General features: G+C 36.3%; 1 protein-coding gene across 1 annotated transcript; it reads left to right on the top strand.

Annotated features, from left to right (window-relative positions):
- The first annotated feature begins 946 nt into the window (after positions 1-946).
- LOC110381993 (alpha-tocopherol transfer protein-like) lies at positions 947-18,514 on the top strand. Its single transcript, XM_064040295.1, has 8 exons — positions 947-1,083; positions 13,547-13,714; positions 14,206-14,368; positions 15,109-15,167; positions 15,406-15,602; positions 15,906-16,016; positions 16,443-16,545; positions 17,450-18,514. Exons 2-8 carry the CDS (start codon positions 13,561-13,563, stop codon positions 17,599-17,601), a joined length of 939 nt encoding a protein of 312 aa, XP_063896365.1. The 5' UTR covers positions 947-1,083; positions 13,547-13,560; the 3' UTR covers positions 17,602-18,514.
- The last annotated feature ends 52 nt before the right edge of the window (positions 18,515-18,566 follow it).

The following is an 18,566-nucleotide window of genomic DNA, read 5'->3' as shown; positions in this document are numbered from 1 at the left end:
CATAACTTTTTAAATGTTAATCCAAAAACCGATACCTATTAATAACATCTATTTTGACGTGCCAGACGCTAAAAAAATGCAAGTTATTCACCGCAACAGTGCTGCAATCTAGAATGCACTTTTGTAAGCATGCATATTTTTATATCAAAATATGTTAATTTACCGAAACGCTAAAAATAAATGTGAAGCTGTAGGTATATAATTGAGAAGTTTTTATCTCTGGGCCCCAAACCACTGGTAGATTGTTCCTGTTTCCGATGGGTAGGTACCCATGCCTATTTTTTTATGATTCATTCAAATAGGAATATATTAACTAATGTTTTGTGCCGAGATGGATGATTTTATTTTATTCTTTTTGCTTCAACATTTGTAGACATTGGTTTTTACATTTAATTAGGTACAAAACTTTCATAAGGCAATAGAATCCACTTCACTTCAGAAACACATGTCCATTCACTTTTATCTTTACTACTGATAGAAGTAAGAAGTTTTTATCGAATGAAATAATCTGTTGTTTGATAACTTGATGAGAAGGTAGGTCTAATAATGCAACGGAGTGCATTTTACCCTCATTTAGCGAACTTTCGATTCCGTAGGACTTCACTGAAACATACGGCTAAATAATTGGACAGAACGTAGGTATCATTACCATATTTTTGAAAATTAAGAAATTACCTTCTCACGACTACTTGAGTTAAAAAAATAAATGATTAAATAAAATGAAATTTACTAGCACTAGTGGCCACACTTCTTTTCATTTTATTTAACAAAGTAAAAATAAGAGTGAAAACTTTTTTTTCAATGTCTGCAATAAAAATAAATAAATAAGTACTTTCCAAGTTGTCTTTTAGGCGCAAATCTTAGATTCAATCATACACAGCATATTGTTTAATGCAAGATCATGCGATGGAACTTTTCACCCGTATGTCATTCTCATTGAATGCATTTCTCAACATGACTGCAGAAAGAGGTTGCTCTCAGTAGACGCCGAGCCTTGGACCTCGGCTGACGCGACATACCTTTGCCTAAAAAACATAATTGCGAAACTGTGATCTGTGGTGTGTGGCTGTGAGGAACAAACATGTGAGTTTGAAATTATTCTAATTTTAAAATTCAAAATTTGTTCGCTGTTTTAAATTATTTTTGGGTTAGTTTTCAATTACGGAATTGGCAATTGTTTTGTAATTTGAAAGCTTTTGCGTTTACTTTTTATTTTAATCAATGGTGTAGTAAAAAGCCGTGACCTAATTATTGTATAGGATATGTGTTAAGGTAGGTCCGTTATATTTAGTAACGTATATTTCTATATAGCTTGGAAAAATATTTAAGTTTGAAACCACAATTTTAACTGACTAACGCAACAATTCTACCCTCACTTTGAATTATGGACTAAGACACAAAAAATATTGAAATTTAAAAACCGCTTGTAGGATTAGGAATATTCGATATAAAAAAAATAATGAGGTCCATTACTTTTCAATATGATCTGATTTTGTAACTGAAAACATGCTTGCACGCTTTCTTTTTGCTCCCATTGTCTCGCTTAAGTCTTTAGTTTTACGTAGTTTATAAAAAAACAAAAATTATTTCTTAGGGATCTTTCAATGGGGATCTATGTGCACTTAATACATTTGAAACAAGATGCGATGCATCATAATCTAGAAGATTTCGATTTTAAATATAAAGCTGTTTTAACGTAGGTAAGATTTTCTATTTTGGACTATATTTTTATTCAATAAAACTAAATAAATATTTAATTCCATAGGTATGTATTATCATTTATACGCTAACTATTTTTAAATAGATATGTAGTTAACTACGTGTCAATTCATCCTTTTCTGACTGGTCAGATTTATAATCTTATCTCAAATCTAAGAAAATAATCGGTATTTTGTATTTTAAAAATTATTTATACAATCGACGTAATGATGATTTTAAGAAGGTCAGATAGGCAGTCACTCCTTGTAAAACACTGGTACTGAGCTGCATCCTGTTAGACTGGAAGCCGAACCCCAACATAGTAGGGACAAGGCAAGGCAGATGATGAACAAACGGCTTGATAAAACGGTGACGTAGTTTCTACTGCTGATGCAAATAATACGTTTATTTCAATCATACACCTGCGTAATAGGTACATATAATGTTCAACTTAGAACAATAAACATATTATACTTACTTACATATGTACTGTACATACATAAATATTTATATGTAGACACATAAAGGTAGCTGCTTCTTCGGGCACAAAATACATAGGTACAGAAGTCAATCTACATATAAAGCGCGTTCGAGTCACGCAGACACAGGTGTCTATGTGTGCGTGTTCACAGACGCGCTGTCTCAAAACAACTCAAAACAGTGCGAGCGGGGCTGCCGTTTTCTTGAGATACGCGCGTCACACACAAGGTAGATAAATGTGCACGCGTTTTGATACCTACCTAACTGTAATTTGACTGTAATATTTTTAATTTTAATAACAAAAGAAAAAGTAATAATGGAGTAACAAAAAAAGTCGTATTATATGTAATTGTTCAGTGGACGGTTGTTTTAATACAACAATAAACAGTGAACTGTCGTTTTTTAGCCTGCCGTATTACCTATAGTATGGACCTACTTATTTTCTCATATTTCGATGGTTCTTTTAATAAACGCAGTAGGTAGGTACAGTTAGGTGGGTAGGTAAGCGCCCTGGCGGCCTCTGGCCCAATGCCGTAATAAGTTTTGCTAGTGTCGGCCCAGGCGAACCGCCCAACCTACCCTCAAAGATTATTACTAAGTAGTAGGAGTTGATAATTCATGGCGAGAGTATGTTGTAAGGTAGACGAAATAAAACTCGCAAATCAAGGTTTCTGTAGGTAGAAGCAAGCTTAGATCAGGGACTGTACCAACCCATTACATACAAAAATATTTTTTTCGCAAGTAAAGAGTAATAAGTAAGTACCTATAAGTATATGTATGAATAACAAAATTATAAATTGCGGTTTCTGAAAAAGTTCGGTATCTCGTTCAAACGAATTTCCGTTGAAAGTGTTTATTAACCTCATGTATGCCACATTAAATATTTTATTATTATTGGTTTATATTTCATTTTTCCTGTTTTATTCTCAACAATAAATCAAATAATTAGATACGAGTACCACTACCACGTTAGTTTTATGCGCATAAAAAGTTGACGACCCTAGCGCGACCGCCGAGTTTAGGCATGAAAAGTGAAGTACATACATGAGATTGACTTCTGTACCTATGTATTTTGTGCTTCGGGCGTGGTAACATTATACATATTATGTGTATGACTCATTATCGTGATTTGTATAAATTGATATTATTGTATGATTACATATATGTAAACGTTTAAAGTTCTAAGTTGTACTTCTAGTACATAAGATACACATTTGCAACCCTTTAGGTACCTACGTTAGATTGTCAAAAACAAACGCCGGTTTTGAACATCTTTGGCAGTCGTTACTTAGTCAGAAGCCAGGAAGTCTGACAATCAGTCTTTTCACACACCTATCGGGTTTCACAGGTTAGAGGAGATTAGTGGCAATCGTTCCATGTATATTCTTAGTTAGGGATATTTTGTAAACTGGGTTAAGGAGGTCAGACCCCGACACACCCCGTTGGGAAAAGTTAGGTAGATGACATGTTGACTGGCTTATGATCAATCGACCCGTGTGGCTATGAATTAGCCACAAGTTCCTCTATTACAAAACAAAAAAGTCTGACTACTTTTAAATATCCTTGCGGACCTTTTTTTTTTGTTGTCGCTGGGTAAAAAATGCTATTACGCATGCCCTTCCCGTCGGGGGACGGGAGAGGGGTATGTGGGACTCCCCGGTAAGGACGTTCCCGGTATACCCACTAAAAAGGCCCAGCGGCACTCCGACCTCGCCTGAGTGGAGGGGGTGTGGGAATCTATGGCATCCAGTCCCCCACCGGCGATTGCCCGCCTCACGGCAGGCCCCTCATGATCCTTGCGGACCTTAAAAACTTTCAATAATCGTCTATAACTTTTCGAAATCATAAAATATAGCCTTTCGAAACTGAGATCTGCATTGACCTACACATACTGTTAGCCAAATCTACTAACATGAAGCAATAGGTAGCCTTGACTGTTGAGTGTCCAACTGACATTGAGTTTGCCCATGCTTTATTTGGTAAAGAACGTAGGAGGGGGTTATGATCAGTTTTATTTTTAAAAACAGTTATAGTCTAAAGGTTATATATTGATTTATGATACAAAAAAATTTGGTTCCGTGTATCGTCCGCGTATAGTGGAAACTACTGCGCACAGTGCGCACCACTGGATTAAAAGTAAAGTTTAGTCTTTGATAAATGGACCATTAACATGAAAATTGGTAGTAATAATGCTATATCACTGCCAATTTTTTTCACTGAAAATCTATTCAGCACACATTGAGTAAAAGAGGACGCCAAAAGAAGAATTTGTTACTGAGGAGATTTTTGCGATTCTCTTCTACAAACTAAGAAACAATGCTATGGAAGTATTAAAGTCTGCCTTTTAGAAAATACTGGTGAGTAAAAAGGGCTGATTTAGACGAAGTTCTGACAATATTGTCTTCTAAAAAGTTCAACTATGAAGTTAAAGTTTGTCACAGCCTAAGTTACGAAAGTGAAGTTGCTATGTAGTTAAATAGTTGTCAAGTGAAGCAAGTACTACTAACTTGAGTAACAAGTGGTGACTAGGTATTTTGAGGGTTATTAACTTACTCTAAAATTATAGATACGATGAAACCGGAATATTAAATTGGGGTTAAGCAGTTTTAGAGTTACTCAATACGTTGATGAAATAGGTGTAAAAATATCTTTGTTGGAAGGTTGCTATATCCTTAGAAGACTGACTAGAAGAAATGATTTAATACTCAAACTGTCTTTCATAAGCAGTAGATACAGTTTTTTGCAATATTAAATGGCAGCGCGCAACTACATTCAGAACACAAGTAGGTACATGCTTGAGGTCCCTCCGACAACAGCTTTTGTTATGGTCAATCGTCAAATGACCCCTCTGGCTGTGGGTGCAGCGTGAGGAAGTGTCAGACACTTACTGACTAAAACCCACCATGTTCCTTCTTAAGCCCTTTATGTACCAGGGCCGTGGTTACTCTTTCGTGAAATCCCGCAGCTCAACAGCTGATACATAAAAAGGTTACTGCGCAGCGATTCGCGCAATGTTCTGTGACGACATAAAGTTTGGAGAGAACTAAACTTACGTTTTTTGTTGCAATTATTATGGTAGTGTGAACACTATGTAACATTTGTGGTAGTAGTGGTAGTAGTAGGTAGTAGTAGTAGGTACAACAAACTTTTCTCAAGCGAAGTAAATCCTGTACCACACTGCTAGCGATTGGTGATTAAGAACACCTGTCATTTTAACCTTTTTTTAAGAGAAATCATCAAATGGGGCATCCCGCTGTGGGCCAGCAGCATAAGGGAGTGTCAGAATCTTACTGGCTGGCAAACCCATCATGTTGCTTCTTAAGCCCGCAGTTTTTACATTGAATATAATTTATTGCAAGCGTGAGAAATGTTTAGATAGGTACTTTTTGTAACATCGCAATCGCTATAAAATGTAATGTAATGTGCACCTACCTAGATAGGTACGTGACAGATGAAAAAATTGCCAAATTATTGTGATTAAGAAATGTTCTTTTAAACAATAAAATTACTGACCTTGCTTTTATGATCATAATTCGGATGTAGATGTAACATGTGATGTGAAACTTCGTTTTTTAGAGTTCCATAGGTAAAGAATACAACGGCACTCTTTTACTAAGACTTTGCATTCCTCCTGTCACCAGGTTGTGTCTTATGAACCCTGATAGATATATTCACGGATGATTTATTTATGTTGCCGATATAAGAACAAATATTGAAAAGTAAAATATAAATAATATTTTAGGGACTCCCATTCCTATTCATTATTTATATATATTTCGCTTATTTTTTGGACTCGCTTTATAAGTATTGGTACGGAACCCATCATGTTGTGTGGCGTTGACTGATTTTTTTGTATTGCTTAGTGGCAAAGACAATGATGCTCAACTATGAATCTATGTTATAATATAGATTGCAATAAAAATATTGCTTCATTATGATTTATTTATACCACTAAAATCGGTTTCGAAATTGATTAATATCACATTATTTTAGATGAAGGTAAGATCCATTAGTTTACCTAAGTGAACTTTAGACCGACTACAAAATAGTTAATATTGTTGAACAGCTGTTTCATTCATTGATTCCATAACCTTGAATACTCACTGTTTTGAACGTAATATGATCATTTGCCTAGCCTTTCCCTAAATAAGTTGGGGTCGACTTCCAGTCTAACGAGATGCAGCTGAGTACCAATGTAGTAGCTTTCTGACTTTCTGACTTTTGAATACCCGTAACTCACAGTCAGAATCCATCAATTTGAAATACGGATTCACCCGTCATACGAGGGTCACACATCCACGGACAAACCGCGACAAATGTTGCTTAATGTTAGGTAAGGTATAACTTATAACCGATTGACCCAAGCGGCTGTTACTTATCCTATCAGGTCCTGATAAAATGCATATTCATACCTAATTCAACATTTATTAATATTAATTTTAAAGGTTCCTTTTATTGTCGTGCACGATTTACCAAACAGCTGAATAAATAAATATGCTAAAATTTTTAATATCACAAGGTCATGCTCATAGTAGTCTACCGCTTTGCGAGGTCAAAAATGTTTACCAACAAAATGAAACACGGAAAACCAATTTATGTTTTCAAATGTGTACAAATCATCCTTATTTATATACCTATGTATTTATATTATTTTTTTCTTTGCTCCTTTGTACCGTAAAGGCTCTGAAACTACTGATACTATTTGAAAAATTCTTTCACTGTTGGGAAGCTAGATTACCCCCGAGTAACATAAGCTATATTTTCTCCAGGTACAGGAAGTGGTTCCCCGGGAAACGGGTGAAACCGCGGCATACAGCTAGTTTAAAATAAACTGTGTCTATTTAGCTCGCCAAGTGTTCCATGGCCAGTTACGTTGCACTCTGCTAAAGAACAGTTAAGTGCATTTACCTCGATGCGCTAACCAGCTTAACCGGCGAGAAATGCAACTGCGTTAAATTGTGCTCAAAAACAATATTGAAAATATTGAGAAAACAGTAAAATTATAAGGTAAACAACACGTTTTTGTGTTTCTTTGAAAGAAAGAAGAAGGAAAGATCATTTATTGACAGAATACGATTTGGAAGAAAGTTAATAAAATGTTTGTAATAGGTCTAGTTTTAAGAATCATGCCAGACAGCTTAAGGTGGCTTAAGGCTGACACGGGTATTCAAGTTTTATATTAAAATAAGCTGTTTTTGTGTAACACAAAAGTTCTCCCTTATTTCTTTTTCAACTAGATATAATTGCAATCTTTTTAACATAATCCATACAGTTTGTAAATGTAGGATGTGTTCATATTTATGACCATCAATGTATACCTACTCTTATGATTTACACCTTACAAGGTTAGGTTGCTTTTACAGAAAATGTAAACAGAACAGCTACCTATGTGTGTTGTGAAGAAAATAAATGTATTTTAAATGCATCAAATATTGTCAGAAATCACAGCTGATTATTACAAAGCTGAAAGAAAAGTTAGGTTTATTGTTTGAATGAGTTAATGGCAGGAATGGTCGATAAATGACTTATTTAATAGGTATCGAAAGATTTTTTGTAGTTCCTTACATTAACGTGTTCATATAATGAAACAAATTTTTCAGTTTACAAATATCAGCTTAGATTAAGGACTATATTTGATGCATTTGAAATTTTGCAAGATATCAACGTCACCTAATTCATACTTGTTATAAATGAATACTTATGTATAAACGATTCTAGACAATAGATGGGTAATGGCAGTTTATTAATAAGAACTAACCACAGTGGAAACTTAGTGGGAAATTAAAGTAATTTCATGTTATTAGTTACGGCTAGAACACGTCAATACAATGACAGCTTTCTTTTTATTTTCACCGTTGAAACACGTGGTTTTCAGTGACATTGCGAAAACCAATGTGATTTCTTAAAGTTTATTAATACCTAATAGAAAGTTTGTATTTTGTCTTGTTATCGAGGAGTGAGCTGACCTTAATCACTTAACAAGCTCTAGTGTCAGAGTTTTCTCAAATCCGACTAACGGGCTCTGACTTGGAATTGTAAGAACGACTGACTGCTACTGAGTAACATCACAGAATACTATAAGTAATAGTTGCCCTGTGTAATATTCTGAGTCTGAGTAGCTTAACCTGCCCTCCCAGGCACGGGGGTGAAACACCCCCAGCTTCTGCACTCTGGGCTCAACATCCTCCTGCCCTAATCCATTTTTTTATTCAGGGTGGCCGCAGCTTGTTTTTTCTTCTATACTCTTCTGTCAGCCGTCGTCTTACAAGTAACTACTTCTTTCTAGCAATGTCGACTTTTTTGGACTCGGGGCTGCTATGTGAAAGATTCTAAAACCCACGATCAGCTATCCAGCTGGTATCAAACCGGCCAAAAAGTTTCGTGCATTCACAATTTTTACTGTCAACCAATTATCAGGCTACTTAGTAGCCTTCTGCACACACTGCTGACAGTTTATTCTGCAATGTGTGTAAGTTCAAATACTAGAAAATTGACATTGTACAGTCGTCATTAAAATCTAGAAGAACTCTTCACTCGTGTGCTCAAAACGTCAGTAATAACGAACACACATAATGGAAAACATATTATATTAAGTACTTACTAACAACTATTCAAATGGGTACCTAAGTTTAAAGTGTTTAACAATCATTATTTATTGGAAAACATACCTAATGATCATTTGTTCAAGGTCGGTAATGCTTTGTTAAAGCATTAAAGTCCACAATAGTTTAGAAAAACAAGTGAATTGCAGCTTAATCTTAGTATAATGGGATAGAGACTTTTTTACTTAAGCATACATAAAAAGGGTCATGTTTTTGGGTTACTTTGGGTATTGCTATTCTGCTATGAATAGAAGTCGAATGCGGATACATACGGTACTTGGGCATCTCACTCTACTGCTTATTTTGCAACTTTGAGAAACTTGAAAACTATAATTTATTCAATTACAAGTGCAAAAGGTGAGAATTCAATGAAATACAATAAACTTAGTGAACCAGAAAAAAAAAGTCCAATTTAAACCCTTCTGTGAACAAGCCATCGATGGAACGTCCGCGCCCGCGCCAAGCGTTGCTTCCTTGTCATCGACCGATCCGCGCGGCTATAACTTAGCCACGAGCTCTTCCATTAAATTACAATTATTGCAAAATATTCCGCTCATCATTCCTACATAACAGTACCTAATAGAAATGACGTCATGAAAAACATTTTCAAATAAAAAAACTTAAGCAGGTATCATTATGGGCTATTAATCGAATAAAACTATGTAGCACTTTTATAGCTGCTATTTTATATAAGCACATACAATAATTTTGAAATCACATCATTAAACATATTAGGTACAAAGGCAGTCGAATTAAGGGTTTTTCCAGGTATCTTTTATGTTACGACTTAGTATTAAGCTGCTATTGTTTTCTTTAAAAAAACAAATTGCTATTTATACCATAGTATTAAAGAATATTTACATTGTTATCCTTGATTTTAAGATTGATTTGTTGTACGAAAAAAATACCCACCCAAAACAAAAATGTGAAAGACTGCCAAGTTCGATAATATGGGAATGCTTCGCCTATAAAAGAAGTGAGATCTGAATAAGTACCAAGTTCCATACACATACCTCAGTTAAAAATAGTTACTTTTTAATGATGTCACTTGGCAAGTTTTCACACTCCTTGTTATAAACCTACTAAACGCAATGAATCAAGTATTTAATTTTCTATTAAAACTTGCCAAGTAACATCATTAAAAAGTAACTATTTTTAACTGAGGTATGTGTATGGAACTTGGTACTTATTCAGATCTCACTTCTTTTATAGGCGAAGCATTCCCATATTATCGAACTTGGCAGTCTTTCACATTTTTGTTTTGGGTGGGATTTCATTTATTTTTGTAAGGTTGTTTATTTTATTTTTTTCTTATGATGAATTCAGTTAAAGAAATGTCTCATTTATACTATCTTTCAGATTTTTTAATATGCACTATGTTTCTTACAAAGAAATGAACTAGATTAACTAAATGGACTAGATTTACCAACTGACTCACATGACATGTTATCATATATTATGTTCGTGGATCAAAGTTACACATTTGTTATTTTCGAAAGTCATTCACACTTGGCCGTTTTCAGATTTTTACTTTACTTTGACTAAATACACTTTGTAACGAATTTCAGATCGGTACGAACATTCGAAGATATATTATATAAATATAGATAAAAGTTCGTTTTAGTTCCTTAGGGGTATACATTTACACCGGGTATAAAACACCTTCATTATTTTGAAACCGACTCACACTTGGCCATTTTCAGATTTTTCCCTTTACCTTGACATAAAGACCTACCTCCATGCCAAATTTCAAGTCAATACGACCATTGGAAGTGGTCTAGGTTTTTGATGAGTGAGTCAGTCAGTCAGTCAGTCAGTCAGTCAGTCAGTCAGTGAGTGTATAGTAAAAATAGCGATTTTCTGACGGCAATATCTCAAGACCTACAATAGGTATATTAATGAAATTTTGTATTTTAGATAAGTGAGGGGGTCTCAACAGATACTAGAAATTTGATATGCGTAAATAAAATAGATTTTGAGTTACAGGGGGGTCGAATTTGGCCCGAAATGGTTCGTGTAATATAACCCACGGCCGGTGTGTCGCTTTTTTTGCTCGAACTTGGCGGACACACTGCCGTGTGTCTAGATTCAGTTTGACAGATTATGTACCAGTAACTGAACTATACCACAAAATACATAGGTACAGAAGTCAATCTACATACAAAGAGCGTTCGAGTCACGCAGACACAGGTGTCTATGTGTGCGTGTTCACAGACGCGCTGTCTCAAAACAACTCAAAACAGTGCGAGCGCGGCTGCCGTTTTCTTGAGATACGCGCGTCACACACAAGGTAGATAAATGTGCACGCGTTGTGATATCTAACTGTAATTTGATTTTTAATTTTAATAACAAAAGAAAAAGTAATAACAAAAATGTCGTATTGTAACTGTTCAGTGGACGGTTGTTTTAATACAATAATAAACAGTGAACTGTCGCTTTTTAGCCTGCCGGTTGATTCAGAGGGGTAAGTACCTATAGTATGTAATGTACCTACTTATTTTCTTATATTTCGATGGTTCGTTTAATAAACGCAGTAGGTACAATTAGGTGGGCAGGTAAGCCCCGGCGGTCTCTGGCCCAATGCCGTAATAAGTTTTGCTAGTGTCGACCCAGGCGAACCTGCCAACCTACCCTCAAAGATTATTACTAGGTAGTAGGAGTTAATAATTTTTGTGATCATGGCGAGAGTATGTTGTAAGGTAGACGAAATAAAACCGGTCAAGTGCGAGTCGGACTCGCATTCAAGGTTTCTGTAGGTAGAAGCAAGCTTAGATTAGGGACTGTACCAACCAATTACCTACATACAAAAAAAAAATTGTTCGCAAGTAAAGAGGTACTTTGTTTTACATAGTGTTTTATGGTATATACGTCTGAATAACAAAATTATAAATTTGTTTCTGAAAAAGATCGGTATCTCGTTCAAACTAATTTCCGTTGAAAGTGTTTATTAACCTCTTGTACCTATGCCACATCAAATATTTTATTATTATTGGTTTATATTTCATTTTTCCTGTTTTATTTTCAACAATAAATAAATAATTAGATACGAGTACCACTACCACGTTAGTTTTATGCGCATAAAAAAGTTGACAACCCTAGCGCGACCGCCGAGTTTAGGCATGAAAAGTGAAGTACATACATGAGATTGACTTCTGTACCTATGTATTTTGTGACTATACATAGGTATGTTTTCTTGTATTCAGAACTACTTAGTCGTTTTTCTGCAGATGTGGGAACGTGGGAACTACTGCCGGTAGGTACCATGCTAAAATATAGACTATTTTATTCGGGGAGAGAGCAGCTTTTCAACAGTAAAAGAATTTTTAAAATAACAAAAAAATATTTCCTTTATATTACATTTGTATCGACAAGCATCAACCTACAGAGTTGCTCATTAATGCAACTGTCTGTGCAAGCACATATTTCATTCAATTGTTTTATGATCTCCTTTCATAAACGTAGCTTTAACATTATTGCGATTGTGTGAATAAAACAAGAACAATGGTCCTTAAGTAATACCTAATTAGTTGATCTCAAGAAAGAAACTTTAATATATCATTCATGTACTTTCTAAAATAATTGGCTCTTTGCATTTAATGCCACAACTCTTAATACCCTTAATAACCACAAAACTGGGATTACATTCTCCGATCAAATTTTATCACTCACACGATTTTTGTTCACTCTTACCTACGCTTCAATTTAAACCAGCTTCGACCCACGTCCTAAGAAAACTACTTTACGTATCTCGATAGGGATAAAAAGCATTGTATTTCCTTCCACCGGGTCTAAGCCCGCTAATATAACTTCAGCCATTCTTGACTCATAAGTAGTAAAACTAACACGACTTTCTTAAAAACCCACTTATGTAGATAGACCAGTACTTATTTCCAAATGTCACAAGAATCTTTAAAACCTGGTATCATATCTATATCCATTATCCAAACAAAATTTTTGGACTAGAAGATGGTTCATGTGAAGTTTGCACAAAATCGGTCGAGCGGCTACTCATTCATCATATCTTTTCTAACAAAATGGTGGACTTCGTACAAAGCGCAGCACATACCGCGAGCCACTAGATGTCTAAACTAAAAGTTGGAAAGACCATGTGAAGGATAGACAAGAAGTTATCCTCCAAAATATGAGCACAATCATAGTTGTAACAGAATTGCCACAGCAATTGCAACACGTGTGTCGATGTAGCCCGCAAACATTGCCAGTGACCTTAGTCTGGCAGACGGTTGAGCAAGCGGAGGAACGGATATGTTGGTAGTTGCGATCGATTGCTAATCTGATGTTATAGTATGAAATATAACGTCTGCGAATGTTTTTTTTTCTTTCACGCAAGAACTTCTGCATGTATTATTTATTTATTTAATATGTAACTTGTAAGACTTACAGCTAAAATAACTAAGCATAACACAAGTTTAGTTAACAGGGAGGATTATGATAAAACCTGAACAAAATATGGCCTTTGTTACTCGGGGATAGTCTGGTTTCTAAACAGCGAAAGAATTTTTCTATTCTGTTCTGTAGTTTTGAAGCCTGTAGGGTATAACAAAAAATATCCTCTTTCACATTAGTTACCCGTGTGCGAGAAGCAGTTAACACGGGAAGCAAGTAAAACCGCTACAGAACAGAGCAGAAGCTAGTTAATAATATTCTCATAATATCTTAGAAAAGTGCAAAAGGATTTAAAAGAAGTAGAGATCCGTACATTCAACCTATCAGCATTTTTTTTTAAATACTCATCCTCATATTTTTAGTTCCAGATAAAACCATGAAGCTAAAACAAGAGCTACTGATCCAGCCTTCTGGCGAGGTTTGGAAGAACATCAGGATCGAGCTGAAGGAGGACGTGGCGACCAGGGACAGGGATGTGGCCCTCATCAGGGAGTGGCTCAAGAAGCAGCCGCATCTGCCTGATGATTGGGGTATGACGATGTTTTGTGTAGATTTTCTTTTGTCACAGTTCTTTTGCAATGGTTGTGTTCTATTGGTCAAAAGGTTCATCATTCATTCTCAGAGCCTTTTTCTCAACTATGTTGGGGTCGGCTTCCAGTCTAACCGGATGTAGCTGAGTACCAGTGCTTTACAAGGAGCGACTGCCCTATCTGACCCCCTTATTGGTCAAAAGGTTCATTGCTGGGTATCTTTTGCCTAATTAAAGGTTTCTAATCAATATTGGACAGTTTCCACTCTGAGAAACGTTGCCCGTTAACTGTTTTGTAGATTATAAATATAAAAAAATTCAAAACGAAGTCCATTCGTGTAAAAATAAACACAATGTCTGATACCACATCCAACCACACAATTACTGCATATGAAAAGGCAGAGCTAATGGTATAGAAATAACTCGGTAGAACTCTTATAGCCAGTCAAACTAAAAATTAACATTACATCATTTTTTTATTCTCCATTCCAGAAGTGCCACCCATAATGACCTTCCTCCGTGGCAGCAGTTTCTCCCTGGAGAAGTGCAAGAGGAAGCTAGACATGTACTTCACCATGAGAGCCGCCTGTCCAGAGTTCTTCACCAAGCGGGATGCTACAAGACCTGACCTTGATGATATCATGACCAACAAAATGTAAGAGATTCCGCATTTATGTGTGTTATTTTGTAGAGGAAAAAAAATAGGTCTATAAGGCACTTGTCTCACCGGCAACGATTAACGAGTAACGAGTAGAGCTAGAACTAGAAACGAGTTAGCGGGACGCGGGGAGCGAGTGCGTAGTTCCGATATTTGTGTAGCTCGGCTATAAGCGAGTGTGCGAGAGGCGGGCGATTACTCGCATCTCTCGCTCGCTAGATACGCACTGTAGAGAAATGACCACTGGTTGCTCTCTCGGCGTGAGTTCTAAACGCTTGGCGAGTGTCGCCGAGCGAGTGTTATCTTTCACAGCTCATGTCGCTCAGCGACAAACTAGTGAAGCGAGTGCTCGCCGGCAGTGTGAACAGTCAGCGATCAACTATTTGTATATGCATCTCTTTTGTTCACTTGGAAAGTATATCTATTGTACGTTTCTTGAGCGAGGAAATAGCCGATAGTTAGTCGTTTTCTCGTCGTTGGTGGGACAACTGCCTAAGGAGTTTATAGCCAATGGTATAGGTGTTTTATCTTGCGAAAGCGTAGTGTATAAATGTGGTACATGTAAGTTGTCTTTGCGTAAGCTAAAGAGCCCTCAGACGCTGATCAATCAAGGTTGGCTGCTATCAGACTTGAATCACCATTTTTTTCAATGTTGGTGTGAATATAAGATGTCTCTATATTCGAATACAAAACTTTTAAATTAGCCATATAAACAACTGTTTTTTTGTCTGTTTCAGTCAAGGCCCACCACTGCCAGGAGTTACACCAAATGGCAGACGAGTGACCATATGCAGAGGTAAGGATTTGAACTTAATATGTATAATGTCAACTACTTCTTTAAGCTGGAAGCTAAAACGTAGATTTTATTAGATTATCCCAATTGTCTTTCTTAAAAGAGTGATATCTCATCAAAGTTTGTTAGCTTATTTCTCATCGTCGTCTTCATAAATAAAACTGTTTTTCCCTTACGCACACCTGAACCAATCGAATTAATAATCCTAATACAGTGCTTAATCGTCATCACATTTTTCCAGGAGTCCACCCAGACCTGAACTCCCAACAGATCACAGACACTTTAAAGCTGGCTCTCATGATCGGAGATGTGCGTCTAACAGAAGAAAGAGAAGGAGTGGCGGGAGATATATACATACTAGATGCGGCGATATTGGGGCCGAGTATGCTGGCTAAACTGTCTGCCGCTACTATTAAGAAGTTCATGATCTGTGTTCAGGTAAGTGAGTGACGAAATAATGAAACTGAAGGGGATTGAGTGAAGTGAGAGTACACTTGTGTCCGCGCAAATGCTTTTGCACTATAGTATTTCCTATATCTTGCTTGCACTACATAACTTTGCAATTCTGAAGTCGTAAGTCGTTTTGGAGTTTGAAACATTTTTTGTAATTATTACATCGAGAATCTAGGATACATTTTTGAATACAGAACTTGTAAAGCGAAATTAAAGTTGCAATTTTTTATAAGACTTGCTGTCCAAAGAAAATTAAATCTCTAATTGTAATAAAATGTGTGTTTTCAGGAAGCATATCCTATAAAGCTAAAAGAAGTCCACATCATCAACACATCGCCGCTGGTCGAGCGATTTGTTAACTTCGTCAAACCTTTCCTCAAGGAGAAGATCAGGAAACGGGTAAGTAACAAACATAATCAATTCTACTGTTGCTGATCATAATGATCGTGAGATCCCATAGATGGAATGGTTTTTTTACTGAAAGTCATTGTTTCGATTTGTCATAACAAATTCCTAAGTGTTTCGGAAGACACCGCGTTGAGGTCATTTGAACTTCTTTTCTTACAAGGGGTATTGGGTTGCCCGGGTTCAGGAGATCAGATAGGCAGTCAGTCCCTTTAAAACACTAGAGGTAGTATTCAGCACCATACAGTTACTATATGTATACATAGAACTCGACCCCATAATTGGAAATGGATAGACCCGTGGGATAGACAGATGTTGACGTAGCGTCATTTCCAAACTCTTCATTCGCTTCTCAATCAAATTGTACACCACACCACATCGACATTCTGATTTATACTAATAATTGTTCTTGCTTCTTAGATCTACATCCACAAGGACGTGAAGGGTCTGTACAAGTACATACCTCAGGAGATGTTGCCCACCGAGTACGGCGGACAGTGTGGCGACATGGCTACACTACAAGGTAAAAGTTTATTAAATTTACTAATAGATCATATTTACTCACACATACAGAAGTCGGGGTGGCCTAGTGGGTAAAGGACCAACCTCTCAAGTATGAGGGCGCGGGTTCGATCCCAGGTCAGGCAAGTACCAATGCAACTTTTCTAAGTTTGTATGTACTTTCTGAGTATATCTTAGACACCATTGGCCGTGTTTCGGATGGCACGTTAAACTGTAGGTCCCGGCTGTCATTGAACATCCTTGGCAGTCGTTACGGGTAGTCAGAAGCCAGTAAGTCTGACACCAGTCTAACCAAGGGGTATCGGGTTGCCCGGGTAACTGGGTTGAGGAGGTCAGATAGGCAGTCGCTTCTTGTAAAGCACTGGTACTCAGCTGAATCCGGTTAGACTGGAAGCCGACCCCAACATAGTTTGGGAAAAGGCTCGGAGGATGATGACTCACACATACAGATCTATGATAAAGACACAAAAGTTTGAGCTGAAAACTGGGTTTGAGGAGATCATGTAGACAGACGCTCCATGTAATGTTTTACAGCTGGCACACCTGCATCCAGTAAGACTGGTGGTTATTTTTAAAAGCATAATCTTGACAAGGTAGAGGCTGTTCTTTTTTGCATAAAGATTTATCAGCAAAGATTTTGGCATGTTTAAAACAATTTTTTTTTTTTTATTCTCGAGTGTCCTCTTAGGTCCAGTTGAAAACCAGCGTCCGTCTGTCACAATGCTAAACTAAGACCTTTAGCATTCCTAAAATTTTTATTTTTCCTTGTCGTCTTTGCCTTGTTATTTTCAATAATGTTTGACCTTTCTAATTTCTTTCTATCTACATCGTGTCTTCCTTACACCTTTCAAAAGGATGACCGAGTGACTCAATATTCTTACCTACCTTTTATTATTCCCTTCCAGAACAATGGAAGCTAAAACTCCAAGAGTACCGCGACTGGTTCAAGCGACAGGACAGCATCATCGCCAACGAGTCTCTCCGGCCCGGCAGACCCACCAACTATGACGAGTTGTTCGGAATCGACGGCTCGTTCAGACAACTGTCCATCGATTAGTTGGTAATCGATTAATGCGGTAGATTGATAATATAGTGAAGTTTAATTATTTTGATCAATTTTAATGTAATATTTGTGTGTGCTGTTAAAAGTGCTCTATAAAAAATATACATTACTGAGTTCCACAAATTTTCCAGTTTGAGTGGCTATGTTTCTGCAGTATTTGCTTAAAATGTGATCCACTAGTGTGGAAGCACTATGAGCTTTCACACTAGCGGATTTTTCGCGTTGCAACATACGCACGCAATCAAAGAGTTATCGGGAACCGGCGCGGCTTGAAAGACTTTCTGCCACAAGGAATGTGTCGTGCGTAGAAAAAACGAGCGAATAATCCGCCAGTGTGAAACAGCTGTAAAGAAATAACATTATATTGTCAATCTACCGTAATAAATATAATTTTGTTGTATACTCTTATGACATTAGATTAAGTACAGGGTGAAGAAATATTTCGTCGGTGTTGTCCTGTGGTAGCTAGGTAATTTTGTCTCTATTCACATAAATATGTTTAGTGTTAGTGGTAGATAATTCTTATTATAGTATTTGATCTGTGATTCACTGGTTTTTACATATATTTTTTTATAATTTGTAAAACACATGAACAGAAAAATTCGTAATAATTTTAACAATTGAAAAGAGAAAATTAATTTTATCAAAACGGAACCGATTTTATACTTGGACCCTATAACTATTTTCTAAGTAGGATATTTAGACCCTATTTTAGAATTTAGGTAAGTCGTAGCTTTTAGTAAAGACATAAAACTGTCAAAAAGCTATTAAGTATCCAAAATGACACTGTTGAATAAAAAATATATTTTTTGTATTAATTGAAATTGTTTTTAAATTTATATAATTCTGAAAGAAGCTAGCATAAAATGCAATAACTGTGGTATGTAAAATATAATGTCTCGAATTTTATAAAATATTGTTTTATTTTACTTTTATTCAGTCATCTAGTCATTTTAAAT

Source organism: Helicoverpa armigera, chromosome 22 (assembly GCF_030705265.1).
Source record: "Helicoverpa armigera isolate CAAS_96S chromosome 22, ASM3070526v1, whole genome shotgun sequence".
Taxonomy (NCBI): domain Eukaryota; kingdom Metazoa; phylum Arthropoda; class Insecta; order Lepidoptera; family Noctuidae; genus Helicoverpa; species Helicoverpa armigera.
The sequence above is the reverse complement of the archived record's forward strand: the minus strand, read 5'-3'. Positions and strand labels throughout refer to the sequence as shown.